Raw genomic sequence first — 22,258 nt, forward strand, 5'->3', positions numbered from 1 at the left:
CGGATTTTCTTTTGTGGCCATGCCCCACCTTGGTGGGTCATGATATTAACAGTTTATAATTTACACATCCCAGAATGTTTCCGGATAAGTATCAGCTTTTTTGACCCAGTGATTCTTGAGAAGAAGATTTTTTAATGACACCACCCTAATTTTGTTATTCCTGGATTATGTCCCTTTGCAAAGGGTCTATATATGCATATTTTCCCTCCACTTCTTCTACGTAATAGAGTCCTTGGGTAGAGGATGTGCAGTGATTCTGAACCAATTCTCTTTCGAAGTTCAGTATCAAAACCTGTTTGATTAAAAGCCTTGTCTGGAGCAAATTTTCTCCCCTTAGTCCAGCTGGGCTTTTACTTTATTCAAACATGGAGTGCTTGTTCATATAAGGTGTGTAGTGAGATTGAACCAATTTTTAAGATTTTTAAAACAAAAAGTCAAGGTCAGAAACTTCCTGTATCAAAAAAGAATCGGGGTAAACTGAATAGAATTAATTTATATCTGAATAAAAAAATTAATAGTTGGCTTAAACCTATCCCCTCTAATAACACAAACAACTCATTGCTCATTGCTATATACTAAGACGTAAAGCATACACGAAATACAATTTGTGTTTTTTTTCTAAAGGATAAATGTAGGAAAATGAAATTTAACAAGCAAATTCAAAGAATTGTGGCCCCCCGCTCTCGGTGTCTTTCTGGATGAAATGTCAATCATTATTTAGGTCATATATGACAGGGGGACAGACTCGTAAACAGACGGACGGACAAACAAATGAAATTTAAAGTCCCCTAGCTTTCGCGAAACAAGTAAAATCATTTATTAAAGTTGTTTATAATAGATGCATCTACTTTACAAGTAAACAACTTTTGAAGTCCCCAACTTTTAAAATGCGATTTTTGTCATTGTTCTCTAATAGTATCGATCCTATGTAAATAAAACTGCAATAAGTTTTTCACATGCTAATATTGCAAAAATATTTACACACTTATCAATATTATTTCAAGGTTAAAAAAAGAAAGGAACGATTTTATGGAGAAAACGCCTCAAACAGGTAAAAAAAAAATCAATTTGTACCAGCTGTTTTAGTGGAGAACTATAATACAGTATTCTGCACTAGCGATATAAATACAAGACCAAACAGGAAAACTAAAGATTAATATTTTATTATTTTTATTTTTTAAAACTTAATTTTCACAGCTTCACTTATATTCCATGTGTATATGCTTCAACTTTTTCGGAGTCCGCTTATAGCTAATGGAAGATGATCGTATATTTTGGCTGTGGTTTGCGACGATGGCTTAGGTGTTAAGTTTCCACATCATGCATTGGTTCGGAAATGCACGAGGGTGAAAGGGTGTGTGTGTTTCAAAAATATAAACTGACTACTTTTTACCTTTTAAAAATCTCGGAGAATATTTATTGCAAACGTGAAAGAATTTTCATTTTTTAAAATCTTTTAATAAAATCTACTAGTATTTTGGTTTCAATTCTCCAAAAACACAAATTACACTTGAATAGGATTGGCAAAGAGCATTTGAAACAATCTTTTTATCGTAACTGTATAACAGATTATGAAGTATTTGGAAGAACACCAAAGTATTTCTGTATCCGTATATATCTATATGTGTTTACAAAACTATGATAATAGGTAAACACACAAAACTATTATAATACGCAAGCAAGCAAAATCGTGACCTCCCCCCCCCCAAAAAAAAAAAAAAATACAGAAAAGGAAAATAAAATTTTCTATAAATTTGAATTAGTGGAAAATGCAGCAACGGGTTTGGAGTGTTGACAACTTGTAAGAAGAATTCGTGTTTTGAAATTCGAGAAGAAATTTTGTAAAGCATTGATCATTGGAATTCGAAAGAGTAGTTTATTAGGGAGTTCTCTGTCCTGTATACTTTTTCAGTAAGGAATATTGAAAGTGGAGATTGTACCATCGTCTCAAGCATCGGTCTAAATATAAATGCATCTCTTGCTAGATCATACAATTCGGCCTTGGTTTGAGACTATGAGAATTGTACATTAATACTTTTATTCGGATGTCGTCAAAATCTGAACAACAGTACTGTCTGTAAACAGCTTTACGGTATAACTTTTATAAATGCTGTAAAAATATACGGAAGAATGTGATCTCCAAAAAACAAAAAACTCCGTTAGAATCACTTTGATGAAAAATTTAATTGCAAATAAATGAAATTTCAGTCGGATTCATCAGTGAAAATTCATGATTTGGAACGAACTTCTGGGTCTAAGTTTCACCGTTAATGATGCGTTGATTGGGTTCGTGTTATGCAGTGAAATAATAATAACCTTGTCTTACGCCACTGATGTAAACTGTTTTGATGATGATGTTTCTTAAAAACTTAAGCCACGGGCAACAAAGCGGAAATTTAAACCCCTTGCATGAATACACCCCAAAAGTTGACCAGCAGTGCGGAAACAAGATTTCCAGAAACGCCACCGGGTCTTGGACGAACAATATTATATCAATAATTCATAACACAGTATCCATTTTATAATTTGACATTTATTTGGTTGGAGATTCCCTCCACCCACTAATTACCGGGTAGGTTAATGAGGGTTGGATTATTGAGTAATCAAAAATCACCTTGCTCTGTTACATCCTATCATTGCACAAGGCCGATTTCAATTACTTTATGGCGTATTCAATACGTTTCCCTCCAATTCTTGACCAGTCAGGCGAGTTCTCATATTGTTAGCCGACAGCTGGACCCGTTTTCATTGCCGAAGAATTAGGGGTTCATTACTCAACGACCTTAAGTAGGGAAGCATTGAACAATTTTTCATTATTTCATTTTCTTATATTTCTTAATTTGCTCCTTGAGTTGATGACATGGCGCTGCTACCTCTATCTTTTAAGGCTCTAAAATGCAATCCCCCCCCCCTTTAACCTTGAATCCGATGATCCATATTACCGCTTAAAAAAGGAGAACGAGAAAATTTAGAAATAAAGAAAGGCATAAATGATTTAATGTATTTTTAATATGTTTTATGAAGTCGAAAATTAAAAAAGTAAATTTTTTTTGGGGGGGGGGATAAAAAATGTAAAATGATAAACAAACTTTAGCATCATTTGTGCTTTCTTGGGACGTTTGTTAAATAGAGCAGTAGAACTTTTTTTCAGTACATGATGTTCTCTAGTTCGAAAAAGTGTCGAAGACTCCTATTTTATTAAAGTTAGCAGATCAAGTGTAACTTATGCATTATCAAAATGATAATGTAATTCAATATTACTTGAAATTTAAGTTTAAGTATTTCCTTTTTCATTTCAAAGATTTTGAAATAAAAATCGGCGATGCATTAGACTCCTATGACAGACTATAAAATTCAACCTTTTTTTCAATGAAAAATGTTTTCTTGTTGGCATTGTTTTGTTTTCATTCATACCAATAAATTATTTGAAATTTTATACTGTGAAAACTAACAATTTTGGTTAGAGATCAAGAAAAGGTTGCAACCTCCCAATGTTTGTTTTATTCTTCAAGTCGTAAAAACAAGTTCACTGAACTCGAAGGGATTCATTACACTTTAAGAATTGGAAGGGGAGAAAGAAAAGAAAAGCTATTTGATTTTTGGACGAAAAAATGAACTATTTACATATTGTTTACAACGTTCTCTCTTTCATTTTTCCCTCTTTCTATCTCTTTTCACACTTTCTCTGAATTTCTTTCATTCCACGATAATTAAGAGCTAGGGATATCGGACTACCCTTCCCACCACAGTGTGTGTTTTTTATGCCTCTGACACTTGTTCTTGTGGTAAAGCCTTTTTACCAAGTGTTACTTTGGTCACTTTTTTGTGACAAAGTCCCATCCTTCGTGTGTAGTCGCACTTAATTCCAAGCTTTGAATAACAGCCAATGTGTTTGACGTTTTACAGAAGCAATTTGCAGAATGCCTGTTTCATTTTGTTCTAGAGAGCAGGTGATGACAGCTGCACGGACGATATTGCCGATTTTACTTGATATTAAATGATACTGATCACTTATTTCGTAACATGTGCATCTGATTTCGCGGCATACGTCGTTTTCAATGCAGGGAGAGTTCCACTTGTAACGGGTAGGAGCTAAATCCCCAAGTCGGCCTGCTGCGCTGATTTCTAAACACTGCACATTAGCTTGATATCTTTGTTTTCCTAGGATCCTCGAGTACTGTAATAAATCATGACTAGGTTTACATGTGCATTTATTTGTGTGCTCTTCCTCTGAATCTTCCCGGTTTGGTCTTTGTTCAACTTAGTTCACCTGTCGACCCCCTAAAAACTCTTAACTTGTGCCAAGCGTATTCAACAATAGAGGGGAAAAAACTACTCAATAAATACCCTGCATTTTTTTTTTAGTTCCGATCATAATTAGACAAAATATCGGACATTACTGGTGGAACATTATGAAAAGTGCACAACAATAGTCCAGACAAGTATTTCGCCATTCTTGTAAGAAGTCATTTTACATAACTATCAAAACAGCTGCAGCAACATTAAAACAAGCCTTGAAAACAATATGCACCAAAAATAACCTCTTTCCGATGGGCTGAACGGAAATAATGCAAAATGGAATCAATACTATTAAGGGATACCCCTAAATCAACTTTGTTTTGAGGTTGCAAAAAAATACAATGGCTGCCAGTTTCGAAAGACACAGTACGCGTTTCTTGTAAATCAGGAATGTCAGGTAATTAAATTTTAGACAGTTCTTTTAAGTTGAATTCATTAATTAAAAAGTGCGCATTGATATTTTTGCGCAAAATTTGATTTTCGATTTTCCCGCCGTTTTTGTGTCAATGAGCCAAAAATATTTAGAGTTGCCGATCTTGGACTAAATATCGATTTTAGACGCTTGATGGCGCTCTCGTGTGAACGCGTGTGTTTACAAAGAATCGAAAACAGGAAGATTGTTAGAACATTCAAGGCTCAAAGAGAGCAAATTCAGCATGGAAAAACTCAGAATCTTTGAAATTATCTATGTTTAGTGTGTGTAATAAACAACATGAGACATTTTGTGACAATGAGAAAAAAGTTTGAACGCTTGTCTTTTTGAAATTTTTGATAAAGTCATTATAGTTCATATTTTTAGAGTTAATTTTTTTTAACTTAATTCATTCGGCACATTAGATATTTCCTAAAATTTAGATGTGCTTGGTTTATCATATAAGATATTATATGAATGACAGCCACTATTAAAAGTAAACAAATCGAACGGTATTTAATCGCTGCTTTTTCTGTTTTTCATAAAAATAATCTGACAGAATTTTGTGACATTTACGCGCCTTTTCGCCGTATGACGTAGAGTTCAAAGGTCAGTACGCAGAAAGGAAGTGTATCAATCGTCTGTCATGCCATGCTTGTTGACATGTTAGATGTTTACATTATGTTGAATGAACAAATGCGTTTTACGAGGGATTGTGAATGTCATTGATTAAGTATAGGTAGGTGCATTGCTGCAATTAATGTTATTTATTTAACTTGAAAGGAAGGATATAAATTACACAGGCTTAATTGCTCAATCTTATAATAAGGCCCTATAACCGGATAATTTATAAGAACCATCACAAAAATCACAGGTTGCTCAATTGGAGTACTGTACTTGCTACTTGAAATGTATTTCATTAAAGAGGAACTTGTCATTGATTTTTTTTTCTCAATGAACTTAGTAAAGTCCCGTGCACATGAGATCGAACCTAGTCTGAAGGCCAAAATGATATCCATACCATATATATATTTACTGCATGTATTTTGAGGTGTCTACACGCTGACGAAATCAAGTTGGTATTGTGGGATAGACTTTAGACAAAATAATACACCTCCACTGCTTAAATGAGATGTGTCATGTATCATGATACATGATTGCATGAATTAACAGGTCCAGCAATTAAATATCGTGCTCTACTGAATTATAGCTAAATATTTATAAGCTAGACTATTTAGAAAAGCTTTGTAAAGATTTAACAAAAAGGTTTGTAAAGAAAAAATAAATTAAAACAATTGCAAGCAGCGGCGGATCCAGGAATTTTATAACGAGAGGGCGCAGTGGAAGGTCGGAACTCTAGGGGGCTACATGTAAGCCCCTAGTGGTTCAGAGCAAAGCCCTAGTGGGTCCGGGGGCAAAGGCGTTATAAAAAATGAGAAAATTCTAACAAATAATAAGTGTTTTTTCCTTCGAATTTAGGATAGTACAAACAAAATTTCTAAAGAGAAATTCAAGCGCACCTTTGGCAAGTATGAGACAACTTGTATTCCTGTTTTGCATTATCAAATAGCAACCCAAATCAATTGATAAACTAAATCAGTATACTGTTCATTGTCTGCTGCTTTATATAAATAAAAATTTTGGGAGCTATTTTTACATGCATTGTTTTTAGAACAGGTGGAAGTTTAAAAAAAAATATTACTGCACCAAGGTATGACTTATCTTACATGCTGAAAAAATTATTTTATTTTATATTTATAAAAAAAGTATTTCAAACTGAGCTTTTCTGAATAGCTTGATAAAGCTATATATATATGTATATATATATACAGCCCAATCAATATGTAGTTAAGCTACTGTATTGAATCTGTGTAAAAGTGGGCTTCATATTCTATTGGCTTTTGCATAGCAACAATGTGCTATTAATTCATGAATACCCTAAAAAAAAATTATTAATACAAAATATGGTAGGGACATATGTAGGGATAAATCATGATTATGCCAACAACTCCTTACCTGGAGACTACACAAAATTTTGAATATGTCAAATTACGTACACATGCAGTATATTGCTAATTCACTATATAGCTCATCAAAGAGATAGTTCTGTACCTATGAAAGAAAACAAGAGTGAGAAATAAGTAGGCATACCACTGGTATTTGCCCTGTACACCAATTATAGTATTGTTCTTACTTTCGTGTACAATGTTCAAGTTTATATTTGTATTAAAACCATACAGTTTAACACAAATTGGATCCACTTTCAGCACAAAATGAGTAAAATGTTCCAGCTAATCAAGGAATGTCTGGAGAAGAGTACACAGAAATGGGATGCCTGTGTTGAAAGTTCACTAATAAAGAATGTTGACATTGTCTGTGAGGTAAACTTGAGGTTTCACATTTTAACAAAAAAATAATTGTAAGGAAAAATAAATTTGTATATGTAATACATAATAGCAGTATTTATAGTACCCTGAAGGGTCAAACAACAGTTCTGGTCATTTTAAAATTTAAGCAGTCCAGAGGAAATATATTTTAGACATTTTAGAATTTATTATGATAATACATATATATGCAGTCGACAACAAAATACCAGAAATGAAAGAAAATGCCAAGGAAACTGTCAAAACACCAATTACAATGAATATACAAACTAGAACGTCATGGGTCATTGTATTCTGCATGGCACAGTGCTCCATTAGTGTGTTGTGCCATTTGTCATCTGTATACGGATGTGGCGACATCGCTTGGCTCCTCTCGAGTCCCTATGATAAAGATTTTTTTTTTCATGAATCTTTTTTTCTTTTATGATTTTCATAATGTCTTAATGTCCTAATTTCAGAGCCTACAAGATTGGGAAGAAAATGCAGAAGAACTAAGAAGTTTACAGGAAATGTTATATGTCCTCTATACAGCAGCCTCAAATGCAGATGTGGTCCAAAAATTCATCAAAGTTGGAATAAGTCTCATGATAAGTATTTGGAGATTTATTTTGATATTGTGCACTCTATGCTATAATATGCTTCATGATCAAAGCTGATGGAAAGAGTAAATGATTTGCTAAAAACAAATCTTTGTAGGTATGCCTGCTAGAATACACATAATATTTATAATTTATTTTTTCTTGTTCACATAGAGAAGATTTTTGATGAAGTTCTTAAAAAGCACGAAAAGGGAAAAAATGAATGGGAAATAATTGAGGAACAAATTCTGGATGTTGTCAATGTAAGTGCCTTCTTGAGAGACTGCACTGTTATTTATTTCCAAATTCAGTGTGTGTACTGTAGTGGCACATTAATTAATTTGATAATCATTGTAAGTTGAAGATGAAAAGTTTACCTTTCCTAAATGTTATTTAACAATGCGAAATGCAAATAATGTGAAAGAAATTATATTTATATTAAAACCATACAGTTTGAACACAAATTGGACTTCCAACTGACTTTAAATGACGAATCGGTGGTACCATGGTATTCAAGATATCAATATTTATATAGACACAAAAGTTCAACAGCACAACTGTATAGGTATTATTTTATGGAGGAATTTATATTTTAGGCATTAGCAGAGGGTTTGTCTGAGGGTATGCAAACAAGTTTCTTAAAATTTCATTGAATTAGTTTTTAGCTCACCTGAGCCGAATAAAGAATTTGTCCGTTGTCTGTCGTCGTTGTTGTCGTCGTCGTTGTCGTCGTAAACTTTTCACATTTTCATCTTGTTGACAGAACCACTGAACCAATTTCAAGGTAAACTTGCACAAAGTTTCACATTTAAAAAAAAATAATACTGTAAGGAAAAATGAATTTGTATTGTAATAATAGTAGTGTATATTTTCATACCCGAGGGCTAGGGTGGGGCCAAAATGGCTGACCAAAGTCAGGTAGGAATATATAGGAAAAATCTTTAAAGATCTTCTTCTTCTCAGAGGAAATATATGGGCCAGGAAACATTTTAGAATTTATTATGTAAATTCAATACATATATATGCAGTGGGGCCAAAACAAAAGTTTTACCAGAATATATAGGAAAAATGAAAGAAAATGCCAAGGAAACTAGGGTGGGGCCAAAACACCAAGTTTTACATAGGAATATATAGGAAAAATCTTTTAAAATGAATATATGAAACTCATGAACGTCATAGTGTAGATTCAAATTTGTTATTTTGTGTGGCAAAGTTTTACTAAGAACCATTGAGACAGGAAAGGTGTGTCGTGTAAATTCAAATTTGTTCAAATCTGACCCCCGGCTATGGTGGGGCCAAAATGGCAAAGTTTTACATAGGAATATATAGGAAAAATCTTTCCTTTTGAGTCCACTATAATAACATCCTCAGGTAGTGTAAATTTAAATTTGTTCAAATCATGACCCCCGGGACTAGGGTGGGGCCAAAATGGCCGACCAAAGTTTTACATAGGAATATATAGGAAAAATCTTTTAAAATCTTCTTCTCAAGAACCACTGGGCCAGGAAAGATGTCATGTTGAATCATAAGTTGATTCAAATTTGTTTCATGAGGCTAGGGTGGGGCCAAGAATGGGAAGAAAGTTTTACATAGGAATATATAGGAAAAATCTTTAAAGATCTTCTTAAGAACCATTGAGACAGGAAATGTTACTATGTGGAATCATAGGTAGTGCAGCCTCAAATGCATGGCTAGGGTGGGGCCAAAATGGCTGACCAAAGTTTTACATAGGGATATATAGGGAAACCTTTTAAAGTCTTCTTTTCAAGTACTTCAAAGCCATGATTAGTGATATTTTTTATTATATGATCCTCAGATTGTAGATTCACTTTGTTCAAATCATACCCAGGGCGGTTAAACGCCCCCCCCCCTTCATAAACTTTGATCTGATATGTGGTTTTTCCCTAGTCGATGTGCTCAGGTGAGCGATGTGGCCCTTGGGCCTCTTGTTAATTGTTTAACTGTTTAATGCAGTTCTTTTGTTCAATTGTTTGTTTGTTTGTTTGTTTTTTTTACCTTTATTTGTTAATTTATAAATATATCGTGCAACATATTTGATAAATTAATACATTTTTAGTTTTTTTACAACTAAAAAAAAATCATGGAATAAATAAATACAAACAATGTGAATTATACAATCTGATGTGGAATCATTATTGCTTATGTGGGACAAATATAAGTGGTTTTGTGGACCTTTTTACCCTTGGAATATATATCCCCATGAACTAGAACTTTGTAAACACATTGGATCAAACCAGTATAATTTTGCTTGCCAACAAAGTATTGACCCCCCCCCACCCCCACCCCCCTCTTGAAATAAAAAAAAAGATTCCACAGTGTATATATTACTCTAAATTTTTATTATTCTTTTTGTAGATAAAGAAAGTTTCCTTTTAACATTTTGTCCAAAGTGTTTGGAATTGATCTTGAAGAAACAAGAGAATTATCTTCATGGAATAGAGGTTTGTATCTTGGTATAATATTACACATATTTTGTCCTCACTGTACAAGCATCAAGGTGAAGAAAAATAGATTTTCTGAATTAATTTTATTTTGAAGAAAATTGACACTGTTCATTCTCGAAGACCATGAAATTACTAATTTCTGTGGAAATTTAATTTTCATTTGACCTCATGAAAATATGTTGTTTTTACAAGAGTTAAGTTTTTATAAGAATTGTTGACATTCAAAAATTAATATATGAGGGAGATCATTTTCAAGTTGTCATTTGTGCAACCTATATTAAATTTCAGGTTAAAATAAAATTTAGAATGAAAATTTCATATGATGTGAAGTATATTGCTTGAATGAAAATACAGTAAAACTTGGTTATAAAAAAGTCACTGGAACCTATGAAATTAATTTGCTGTATCTATAATTTATTACTGTAAACGAGAAATTTTGGCGCATACGTATTTTAGCGCAAACGCAAGTGGGAATGCATTGGCACAAATAAATTTTAGCTCTTACACTTGTCATTAAACTATTTAAATGTGATATTTTGTTTTTTATCTACACCTGTATTTGACCTTTTGATTTGTCAAGCACGGATACACAATAGCACTCCTGTATATAAGAAAACATTCGTCAACTTTACCGTGGTGTTGCAATCACATTGACATGGCACAATGTTAAAATTTATTTCAATTTTATTTTAAATTAAAGAAATGGAGTATTTACGCATTTTATTCATATTAAAACAATGCATGCATCGAACGACAGTTACTTGGATAAACGGTAATTGTTATCAGGTATTGTCTGCAAGCTCAATTGCCATGCTTGATGGCATTGTTTATCTCTAGGGGATTAATGATTGATACGCCGAGAAGCTAAACAAAAATATCATGGAAAAAAAAAACAAACTACTATAACAAATTACTAACAAACCACTATGGTTTGAGTGGTTTTGTGGACCTCCTTAAGTAGTTTAATAGTATAGCAAATCACATGCAAATGAACTAACAAACTATACTATAACAAACTACTATCAAACCACTCTTAACAAACTACTATCAAACCACTCTAACAAACTACTATCAAACCACTCTAACAAACTACTATCAAACCATTCTAACAAACTACTATCAAACCATTCTAATAAACTACTATCAAACCACTCTAACAAACTACTAAGAAATCACTGGTAACAAATCCATCAGCAAAACACTAGATTTGATTATTTTCCTTTACAAATCCACAAGTCTTTGAAAACACCTAAAACAATCACATTTTGAAATATTCAACAAGTCTTGTTTCAGAGTTTTATTCCAGGATTCACAAGTTTAGCCAATGCAAGTGCAACAGAAATGTTCCCTTTTGTTTAGGAGCTGATACAACAAGTCAATGTTGTACTTATCACATATTCTCCTTCATGTTGTCTACATCTTCATAGTATTTTTCACCAAAAAAATGTTCTTCAAGCTGACATTTAAATATTCCCTGCTTCATCTGGAATGGAAAATGCTGCAATATTTCCTTTTTTCTGGCCTCATTGCAACTTTGAAAGACATCTTTTTTGTCTTATTTTATTTTTATCCAATGCATAACTGATCTAAACTAGTAAAGGAATTATAGGTCAATCTGAAAAATAAATAAAAACCCAAAGGTATATAGTAAAAAGCATACGCGCTGCCATCCACATTCACAGAAGGTTATAAATTACTTCCTGGCATGCATTTAATACCTCTTCTGTATCCAGATCCATCTTTTAATAATGTTAATTGCTGCTTTTTCCAGTCAGGGATCTTATAGAATGATACTAACAATTTGAATGTCCCTTCACCAGTTCCTTTGTTTCTGGCCTGTGCTTGTGGTTTGAAAATTGGCGCAAATAGCTAACACCGGATGTAAAGATTAAGCTGTTCTTGGAAACTTCAACAATTTTAGATAATTCAACCCTAAACACGTCTGTAAAGTAATTTCCCATGTGGTTAGATGCAAATGCTATACTAATAAAACACTGTTGACATTCAACAAACTATAAAGAAATCACAATCACCAGAAGGAAGACTAACAAACCACTGCAGCTATTTTTAGAAAAAGTGGTTTGTTTGTCATTTGTACTATCAAACTATAACAAACCACAAAAATATAGTTTGTTGGTAATTTCATGGTTTAATAGTGGTTTGTTAAAATAAAATTTACAATAGTTTAATTAAATTATAATTTGATGTGTAGTATGTACATTAGACAGTGTGTATATAAAATCCAATGACCTTTCCAACGACCTTTCGGCATTACATAATCGCGCGTTCCAATTTACATTTACTTATGTGAAAGCTTTGAACACACACAAAATATAATGTTTAGAAATCTGTTAGCGCACAATAAATTTTAGTGTTCAGGGGCTCTTGTGCCAAAGGCGCTAAAATTAGTAGTGCGCCAAATATTCTCGTTTTACAGTATATCCATATAAGGATTTAGTTGGGGATCGAAGATAACTTCGCTATATTCATGAATTCACAATATCCGTGTTAGTACTAAATGAGTTTTTCTATATACATTAACACAAATGTTAAGTTCTATACTCAATGAAAAATTTTGTCTTTTTATAGGTTCTTAAAGGTTGCAATATGGTAATGGAAAACTGTACTCTGGCAACAAAGGAAAAGATACTGGAAAGAAAAGATATTCCTGGCAAATTGTAAACTACATGGCATTATTAACCGATATATTTATTATATATTGTCATCACTTGAATAAGTAGTGAATGTTTATTATAGATTTTTTCAACTTTCAGGAAAAGTGTAGCAGCTAAATTAGAAATTTTGGGAGGTAATAACCTTTTTTTGTCATTGTCATATTGTACTGTATTCATGTACAAAAAGATTTTAGATAAATTTGTAAATGATGTACCTATGCAAAATAATACAGTAAAATTTGCTGTTAAAAAAAATTACTAGTGAGGAAAATATCGAAAACTTACAAATCCCATAGAAAACTTTTCACTACACTATTATTTTGATAGATCCCGGTAATCACAATTTGAGATTTCAGTGACTTCCTTATGAAAGACTTTTACTGTAATTATCACGTAAATGTGAGATCATTTACAAAAAGGATATATTCAAATGTTAAAAATTATTTATTTATCACTGCCTATAAAATGTTTTTACGAATTAAAAAAAGCAAAATGTTTTTTCCCTTACAGATTATGAATGTCAAGTTGGAATAATAGAGTGTCTCTTTCGAATTATCCCACGAAAGCAAAGAATGTATTATGCAAAACAATTCTTTAGTGATGGAAAGATTCTGCAAAGATTCATGCTTATTAAGGATGCCAACTTTGAGACAGTAAGTTTTTCAATATCAGGAGAGACAACCATTACATTTTTATCTATTTAAAAAAGATAACAACACATCAATGTTGAGTTCTTGTAAAGAAATTTAAATTAAAAGTTTTAAAAATTGTTGGGTAAAATGCTAGTTGAAATACAAATGTGAATTATTTTGGTATCCATTAAAAAATCAGTGTACATGCTCATCTATAAAATAACATCACTTAATTGATGCACACAAACCTCATTATCTAAAACTCAATAAAAAAATTTGACTTTTTTTGTGCATTAATTTTTTTTTTCAAGATATCCAAAGGTTCCAGATATGAAGGTTAAAATATGATTAGAAAGTAATGATTGGGACTTTTGAATTACTTTTACATATCCAAGGAATTTGAGATACGTGTATTGGAATTAGAGATACCAAAGTCCAACTGTATTTTAAAGTGTAAGAATCTTAGCATTACCTGGTACATTACCTTCACATTCTGCAGTGTATTTTTTCTTCATATTTAATAGGACTGCAGAATCTTCTTGAACGAGTTCAACTCTTCCTTGAACAAAAAGTTGTAAGTAAAATAAAGATTTGCTTATATATGCAATTGATATCTATATAACATGATTTTTTTTTTGTTTCACATGTGTAATATTGAAAATAGATAGGAATTGCTCTGTCCATCATCAGTCTTGTCATTTGTAAACCTGTTTGGGAGAAACGAGACCCATAGGCCATAATGCTCACCTGAATAACTTTGGCCTTGTTGCTCTTTTAAAAAAAAATTCAAAATTTTTCCCCCTCTTGATTCATGTGGAAAATGTTAATACCATATTTTGGCTCCACAAAAGCACCAAAGAGAAATGACATTGCCAAAACCTAAATCAATTCAACATGGGAATGCTACAATATCAATATGAGTAACCTAGCCTTGATGGTTCATAAATCCTTATGTCCATTATTTTCAAGAAATCCACATCAATTAGGAGCTTTTCATATTAATATAATTAAGTACAGCCCCCGCAAGTTTAAAATTTTCTGCTTATCACTAAATTAACTATTTTGTTGAGTCCTGACTATCCTTTTTCAGATAAATTTGAGTTATTATTTAAGTATTTACTATTTCATTGATATCATTTATAGAGTTTTATTATACTCAGGCTTTTAGGCCTCTTCCATTACAATGAGAATGGCAGTGCAGTTGAGGCTTGTGGTCATTGGCCTTTTCTTTTAAAAATTTATTTCCTAGACCAAATTATAATTTTCCCATGGAGTACCTCCAAGAGACATGAGTTCCTCAATTGTTAAACACTCGTTTTTGAGATACATGTATATTATTTATTATTATTTGCATTGCAGGGTGTATTCCATTCCATGCTCTTGGGCTGTTTTAGGAGACAAAAAGGTAGTGTACTTAACAATCATGGTGTAACAATATAGTGCGTGTATATTGTGATACATTTTTTGACTTGAGTAAAGTTGAGTCAGAGAGTGATAGGCTGATACAGTTTCATAATCCAGAAAATCAGTTTTTATTTGATACAGAAAAAAAATTGAGAATCTGAATCATAATTTCTACAACTTTAAAGCACATTAAGTTGTACATGTATTAATTCTTTTTTTGAAAAAAAACTGTACTGTTATAATTCTTAAAATATGACTGCACTGTTATATATTCTGAAAAGTTGGTTTTTGGAACTTTTTAATGGAAAAGAATGTAAAGTGATACTTGTTAGTATGCATCATGATAGTTTACATAAAGTAAAATACTTGTATTAATTGTTATATCACAGTATGTATATATTCTTTGGTTATCAACACTCTTTATCTTTGAATCTACAAAGATGAGTCTGAACTGAATTTTTGCTTTTTTTTAGCTTATCAAGCCAAATGATGATGAATATGATCACTTTTGGGTAGATTTTAATACAGGAACAAAGAGAATAACCTTATTTTGTGAACAGATAAATGATTCAGAGGTATGAGGTTTTTATACGTCCGTCTTAAGACGGGACGTATTATGTTATAGGCTTCGTGTCCGTCCGTCTGTCTGTCTGTTAGCTTTTTGTTTCCGGCTCATAACTTTAATACCATTAGGCCTAGGATTATCAAACTTTGTCATCTGATGTATCTTGGGTAGAAGGTGTGTCGCGCACAAAAAGTAGGTCGCTCTGACCTTTAATTAAGAAGATATAGCCAAATATGGAAAAATCCTTTCCGGCCCATAACTAGAAAACTATAAGACTTACAATCATCAAACTTGGCCAGTTTATGCATCTTAGGTAGAAGGTGTGTCGCGACCTATTTCAAGGTCACTGTGACCTTTGATTTAAATGAAATTTTAAAAAAAGATGTGTCTTTTTACTATTCATTTACACATCCCAAATAAAGTAAGAGTATTGCACTGTCCTTAATAAAAAAGTGTTAAATCAAGAAAATACTTATTTTTTTAAAGCATATACTTGACAGCAATCTGTAACAAATATTATGTATGTTAGAGAAACCCTACCTCTCCCATGAGTGTAATTATCAAGCACTGGTCAAGACTCAAGAAGAATTTTGATAACAGAAAATTGCATGTCAAATTAGAGAGAAATTAATGAGTTTTGAGTGTGAGGAGTTTGCTAATAGCCAGAGCATGGTGTTATCCATATCCCTTGAGTACTGGGCAAATGTGTGAGCCTGTTGGATTAAAAATAGCTCTTGCTGGCTAGCCTAAAGGCCGGTTTACACTATGCATCTTGATGCATGCATCTAAACTCATGCTTCAATTTTGCCTCATGCATCTTCTTATTTACACTATGTGTCTTGATGCATGCATCTTTAGAATACTTTGTAAAGATGAAATTTCTCTACTTAAAAAAAAAACCAATACCTTCAAATTTCATTTCCAGATTCATTTTAGCTGAACAAATCATTCTTAATTTCATTTTTATGATAATTTTCGGAAGATATAATTTATATTTATTCCAAAACAAAAACTCCTCTATCTCATAATAATTAAATAAGTTTTTCTAATTGTAGTTTTAGTCAGTATTTTCTGTTTTTGTGTATCTTGGGAAGCTATTTTTGAAACTATATGAAAAAAATAAGGCTCATGATTCAATATCAACTCTGACCTTACTTTTCATTGGTCAGTTCCATGCATCCAAATGTAATAGAACAAGTTCTATTCCATTTTCAAGAAAAATTTAATTTGAAACAAGCTTTTACAGAATCTTGACACATGCATCCAAGATGCATGTGTCAAGATGCATAGTGTAAACCAGCCTTAAGTTTTAAAATGAATTTAATGAAAAGTAATTAAAACTAATTTAATATTGCATAGTAGACTAATCTTATATTTAGGCTGGGCAATAATATCGATATTTCAATATATTGCAATACAATGACAAAAAATATCGTATCGCAATACGATTTTGTAATATCGATATATTGGCAATATGCTAATAGATTAAGGAATTTTGTCATTAAATATAAAAATGGACTTATAAAAGTTTGTTATTAAGCCAAACAGTAAGACAGAAGTTGTTTTGTGGCAACATTTCAGAGCATAACTTAAATGAAATCAACAAGATTTTTTTCTGTGTTGGTAACTTATCATAGTTATGTACATTCTGCATGTAAATTATAGTAAATATAGTATGAAAATGCCATTTTTATTACATTGAAAATATTGCAATACATATCGCAATACAGTTAAAAATATCGCAATATATCGCAATACGAAATCTCGGGCCAATACCCAGCCCTACTTATATTATATAAAATTGTTAATTTATAAAAACTAATTTTATGGGATTGGGTTGGAATCAGCATGTCCATATGAATTTATATTAAAACCTGTCGGACATTTAATGTCAAACAAAAAAAATCTTTGAGTATTTCATATGTTTTAAAAAAAGTTATGGTAGATAGTGCAGACCCATTCATCTATTGGTATTAATGAGTAGACAAGCATCCAGTTAAAGATTAATTATTGAGTTCAGGCTAGCTGTCTTAATCACTCTGATCAAGCTGTATGATGACATTTGGGAATTTGACAGAAGAACTGTTGGTTAGTTTATAGCATATGTCATTTGATGGCCAGTCTTTTCTTTTCAAAATTAATTTGGTATACATTAATTTGTTAAGACTAATTTGATATTGTTTAATATGATGGGCATTTGACAAGGTTTAACACAACCAGCATAGAAATCCATCAATGATATAATATTTATTATAACTAATGCCTACATCACAGGGGATGGATAAATATTTCTAGGAATGGAAAAATCATGGAAATTTAGAATCAGGGTTGACGTGATTGAAAGCTAAACTGTTGAAGAAAATTGTAATTTTTGACGGGCGTATCATGCTGTGGCGCGGCACTTTATTAATTTAATGACATTTCAACTTTAAAGAACTTTATTCGGTAATAACCAATATTTGCCCCCCAAATCAAACTTTGATGGAGGTATATCGAATTAAGTTCTTAAACAGGGGAGTACATGCTGACTTCAAAGCACTGAATATTTTCATAAGTAATGACGCCATATGTACATAATGACGTCACAAACATGACGTAAATTTCAGTTTTTAGCTCACCTGAGCCAAAGGCTCAAGTGAGCTTTTCTGATCAAAATTTGTCCGTTGTCTGTCGTTGTCGTCGTTGTCGGCGTTGTCGTTGTAAACTTTTCACATTTTCATCTTCTTCTCAAGAACCACTGGGCCAATTTTAACCAAACTTGCTACAAAGTATCCTGGGGTGAAGGGGATTCAAGTTTGTTCAAATGAAGGGCCACGCCCTTTTCCAAGGGTAGATAATCATGAATTAGAGAAAAAATAATGGCATTATTAAAAAATCTTCTTCTCAAGAACCACTGGGCCAGGAAAGATGAAACTCATGTGGAATCATCTTCTGGCGGATCAAAGTTTTACATAGGAATATATAGGAAAAATCTTTAGAAATCTTCTTCTCAAGAACCACTGGGCCAGAAAAGATGAAACTCATGTGGGATCATCCTCATGTAGTGTAGATTCAAGTTTGTTCAAATCAAGACCCCTTGGAGAGTTGAAGTTCAAGCCCCCCCCCCCCCCCCCAACCCCCAGTAAACTTTCAGTTCTGATCTGATATGTGCTTTTTCCTAGCCAATTGCTCAGGTGAGCGATGTGGCCCCTGGGCCTCTTGTTTATGAATTTTACAGAAAAATGTACATATTTCGTCAATATTTTGAGTAAAAGTCATCGAGCGCATGTGTGTTCAGGATCAATATTTTGATATAATGTGTAGAATGATAATATCAATGAAATAAAATACTGTTCCTGAACAAACTTGCGCTCTATAAATTTTAAAGCTAAAATTGTTGAAATTTTGTCCATTTTGTCCTCTTTCTGAAAAAGGATATAAAATCGGACTAGTTTGTGACGTCATAAAAACAAAAATTGTGAATACACTGCTTTGACACTATAATATTTTCTGTTAATTTATATTTCTCATACAATTTATTGAATTCAGCACATTTCAGGAAGTTTTCAAAATTTGACTTGTGGGGGCAAATATATGCAATATACCGCTTATAGTTCTTTGAATTTAAATTAGCATTGAATATCTTTAAAACATTTCAAACCTATTGTTATATAGTAATTTCTACATTGCAGAAAGAGAGTGAATTTTGGGAAACCATTTCTATCAGGAATGAAGATGTAAAGGAGGTAAAAATTCAGAGTAAGTGATAAAATCCTAATCCCTGATGTAGATTTGTGAAAAGTGTATCTTTACTCAAATAAGAATTCAGGAATTTATGTAATTAGGGCCCCGCTCTGCGTGCGCCCTATAGTGATCAGTCTGTCCGTCTGTCTATCCATCCATTAGTCCGTCTGGAGTTGTCCTTCTCTTGTCTGGAGCATATTTTCACTTTCCTTTGCCTAATCTGGCCCATACTTCACAAACAGAGTGCCTGTGGGTAAAGGTTTTGCAGTTACCTTGAACCATGATTCTAACTCAAAGATTAAGGTCAAAGCAAAATTATATAAATATCCTTGTTTGGAGAATATCTTCTCTCCCCTTTGTCCAATGTGGCTCATGCTTCACTCACAAAGTGCCAGTGGTCAATGAATGTGCAATGACCTTGAACAAAGTTTGTTCAAGGGTCAAGGTAAAAAATATCCTTTCTGTTTAAATTTTTGCTTGGAGCATATTTTCTCTTTCCTTGGCTTAATCTGGCTCATACTTCACCCACAGAGTGTTTTTGGGTAAAGGGTGTGCAGTGATTTTGAATCATATTTCTAGGTCAAAGGTTAAGGTCAAAGCAGAATTATGTATAAAAAAAAAGAATCCTTGTTTGGAGCATATTTTCTCTCCCCTTTGTCCAATGTGGCTCATGCTTCACTCACAGAGTGCCAGTGGTCAATGAATGTGCAGTGACCTTGAACAAAGTTTTTAGGTCAAGGGTCAAGGTAAAAAAAAATCCTTTCTGTTTAAATTCTTGTTTGGAGCATATTTTCTCGTTTTCATCTGGATCATACATGTACTTCAGCCACAGAGTGCCTTTGGGTAAAGGGTGTGCAATGACCTTGAATCATGTTTCTAGGTCAATGGTTAAAGTCATAGCAGAATTATTTGAAAAAATCTTTGTTTGGAGCATATCTCTGCCCTTTGTCCAACTATGTTTATACCTCACTCACAGAGTGCCTTGGGTGAAGGGTGTGCAGTAACCTTGAACCATGTTTCTAGGTCCAAGGTTAAGATCATAGCAGAATTATATGAAAATCCTTGGAGCATATTTTCTCTCCTATCGGTCCAATGTGCAAATTGCAATGTACATTCACATCTGAAAAAAACAAAACACATATTTACCAGTTTATTAAGCCTTTCACAACAGAGAGAAACCAACCTTCTGATTTATAGTACTCTTATTATTTCAGAGAAAAATGGAAGCATAAATCTTGAAATAATATTTGAAAAACCAATTGGAGTACTGTTTCCAAGTCAGTCATCTGTAAAAGGTCAGCATATGCAGATACATTTTCCCAATGATGTAGATATCGAGTTTGTGGTTGAGAAAACACTTCCAGATTGTTGTAATATCATTGAGGTGAGTTCATTTAAACATTGAAATGCTCTTTTTGATAGTTTGGGGACAGTTCTTAGCAATAATTGCAGAAGGAAAATCCTGCAATTTTTTCTTTGCAATGGTCAACTGTAAATTCCACTTTTACAAAGAAAGCAAGACATTTTATTGTTTATAGTTATGTCTGTATAAATAATATAGAAAGTAGATTTAAGTACGAGGGGTGTTAGAAAAGTTCGCGGACAAGTTCTATTGTGAGCGCGCTATTTCCATGAAACCGATTAAACTTTCCAGATAAAATCTTAACCTATTTTCCAATAAATATACAAAAATTTGGTGCTCTCCGGTGATCATTGAAAAATATACAGCTTTTTTATTTTGATAAATCTTGATTCACGGAGCATGCTCCATTTTGGCACGTTTACACCACAAAGACTCTTTATTAAAATTAAAAATTGCACAATTGTAGCGCAAAGAGATTTATGATATTGTATTCATGAAACGTCACTTGGAGTAATTTTTAATTAAACTGGAGGGTATATGACTGTTTTATAGTCATTTATAAATGATCAACACGTAAAAACACAGCCAAAAATCGGAACGTTATTGAGTGTCATGGAGCACTGCACTACGTAAAAATTATGTGTGTAGACAGTAAAATGTCTAAAAAGAGATTAAAATTTTCAAGATGCTGCCGGGAATTTCCTACACACACAAAGGACGAAAGTTTTCAAATGGTTGTGGCTTTATATAAATGGAAGGATTAACATTTTGAATAATTAACTCCATCGATACTTCAATACCCTCTTATCACATGAATGTTGTGCCTATATGGTTTTGCATAGTTTTCGTACCTGATCAATTTACTGCATAGACGTTTTTAAAGATCTCAAAAATATCCCAATCAGTACAATCCGAATTAGTACAAAAGATATTATAGTAGAAAGGTAACATGTTTTGATATAGATATTCAATTTTAAAGTAGAAAAAAATAAGAAAAATCTGAAGAAAGGAAAGATTTATAGAACTGCGACAAAGCTTAACGGATTGAAATCTAGTTGTCACGTCGCCTTACGTCTAGGGATTGCTCCGTGAGTCCTATGATCTCATAGTAAAAATTGTTGTAAAATTTCAAGATTTTAATAAATGGACCTGATTTTTTACATACTAATAAACAAAATGTAGGAATTTATTCAGACATAGGTCATACTTCACAGTACCCAATAGATTTTCCATAATTCAATGTGTCCGCGAACTTTTCTAACAACCCTCGTATATCAGTGGGGTTTTTTTCCTCATCGAAATGAACTAAAGTTTTGCAAATAAAATGTTTAAATATTGCAGAGCTCACAGAAAGCATCTACAGTGGAGTTTCCTGTAAAGATACAGAGAGATTTTTTCCATGTAAGTTAAAATACCAAAAGCATGGTTAATTTGCAACCAAAAAAGGGGTGATAAAGTAAGGAAAAAAACTACCATTGTACTATTTTGTCATGATTTAGCAGTCTGTATTGCATTCACTTTTATATTTCTTCTTCCTAATTTATATGCTTGGTTAACAATTGACTACAATTCTGTTGCCTTCATTTTAAACAAACAAATCATACATGAAGCATTTAAAATAAACGATCAAACGATCAAATCATATTGTCTGTAAAAAAAGACAAAATGTATATTGAAAAGAAATGAGATAAATAAAAAACCTAAAGGGAGTAACAAAAGAAAAGTGGTGGCATTAATTGAAGGTTGGTAGTTCTCTGC

At 32.5% G+C, this 22,258-nt stretch overlaps 1 protein-coding gene across 2 annotated transcripts in view; it reads left to right on the top strand.

The window, feature by feature from the left end:
* The first annotated feature begins 5,340 nt into the window (after positions 1-5,340).
* Positions 5,341-22,258, top strand: part of LOC134274084 (synaptonemal complex protein 2-like) — a 34,110-nt gene continuing 17,192 nt past the window's right edge. The window contains exons 1-15 of one of the 2 annotated variants that reach the window (XM_062756331.1): positions 5,341-5,450; positions 6,979-7,092; positions 7,554-7,686; positions 7,848-7,936; positions 8,270-8,294; positions 10,050-10,135; positions 12,728-12,816; positions 12,913-12,947; positions 13,324-13,466; positions 13,970-14,019; positions 14,805-14,850; positions 15,323-15,424; positions 19,086-19,152; positions 20,352-20,521; positions 21,842-21,901. In XM_062756331.1, the coding sequence (XP_062612315.1) occupies positions 6,985-7,092; positions 7,554-7,686; positions 7,848-7,936; positions 8,270-8,294; positions 10,050-10,135; positions 12,728-12,816; positions 12,913-12,947; positions 13,324-13,466; positions 13,970-14,019; positions 14,805-14,850; positions 15,323-15,424; positions 19,086-19,152; positions 20,352-20,521; positions 21,842-21,901 (1,203 nt within the window). In that variant the 5' untranslated portion in view covers positions 5,341-5,450; positions 6,979-6,984. Of the gene's footprint in view, positions 5,451-6,971; positions 7,093-7,553; positions 7,687-7,847; positions 7,937-8,269; positions 8,295-10,049; positions 10,136-12,727; positions 12,817-12,912; positions 12,948-13,323; positions 13,467-13,969; positions 14,020-14,804; positions 14,851-15,322; positions 15,425-19,085; positions 19,153-20,351; positions 20,522-21,841; positions 21,902-22,258 lie in introns of those variants that run through there. The other variant, XM_062756332.1, reaches the window with a different exon arrangement.

Source organism: Saccostrea cucullata, unplaced genomic scaffold (genome assembly GCF_032062105.1).
Source record: "Saccostrea cucullata isolate Sc308-1 unplaced genomic scaffold, CSIRO_AGI_Scuc_v1 ctg497, whole genome shotgun sequence".
Lineage (NCBI taxonomy): Eukaryota > Metazoa > Mollusca > Bivalvia > Ostreida > Ostreidae > Saccostrea > Saccostrea cuccullata.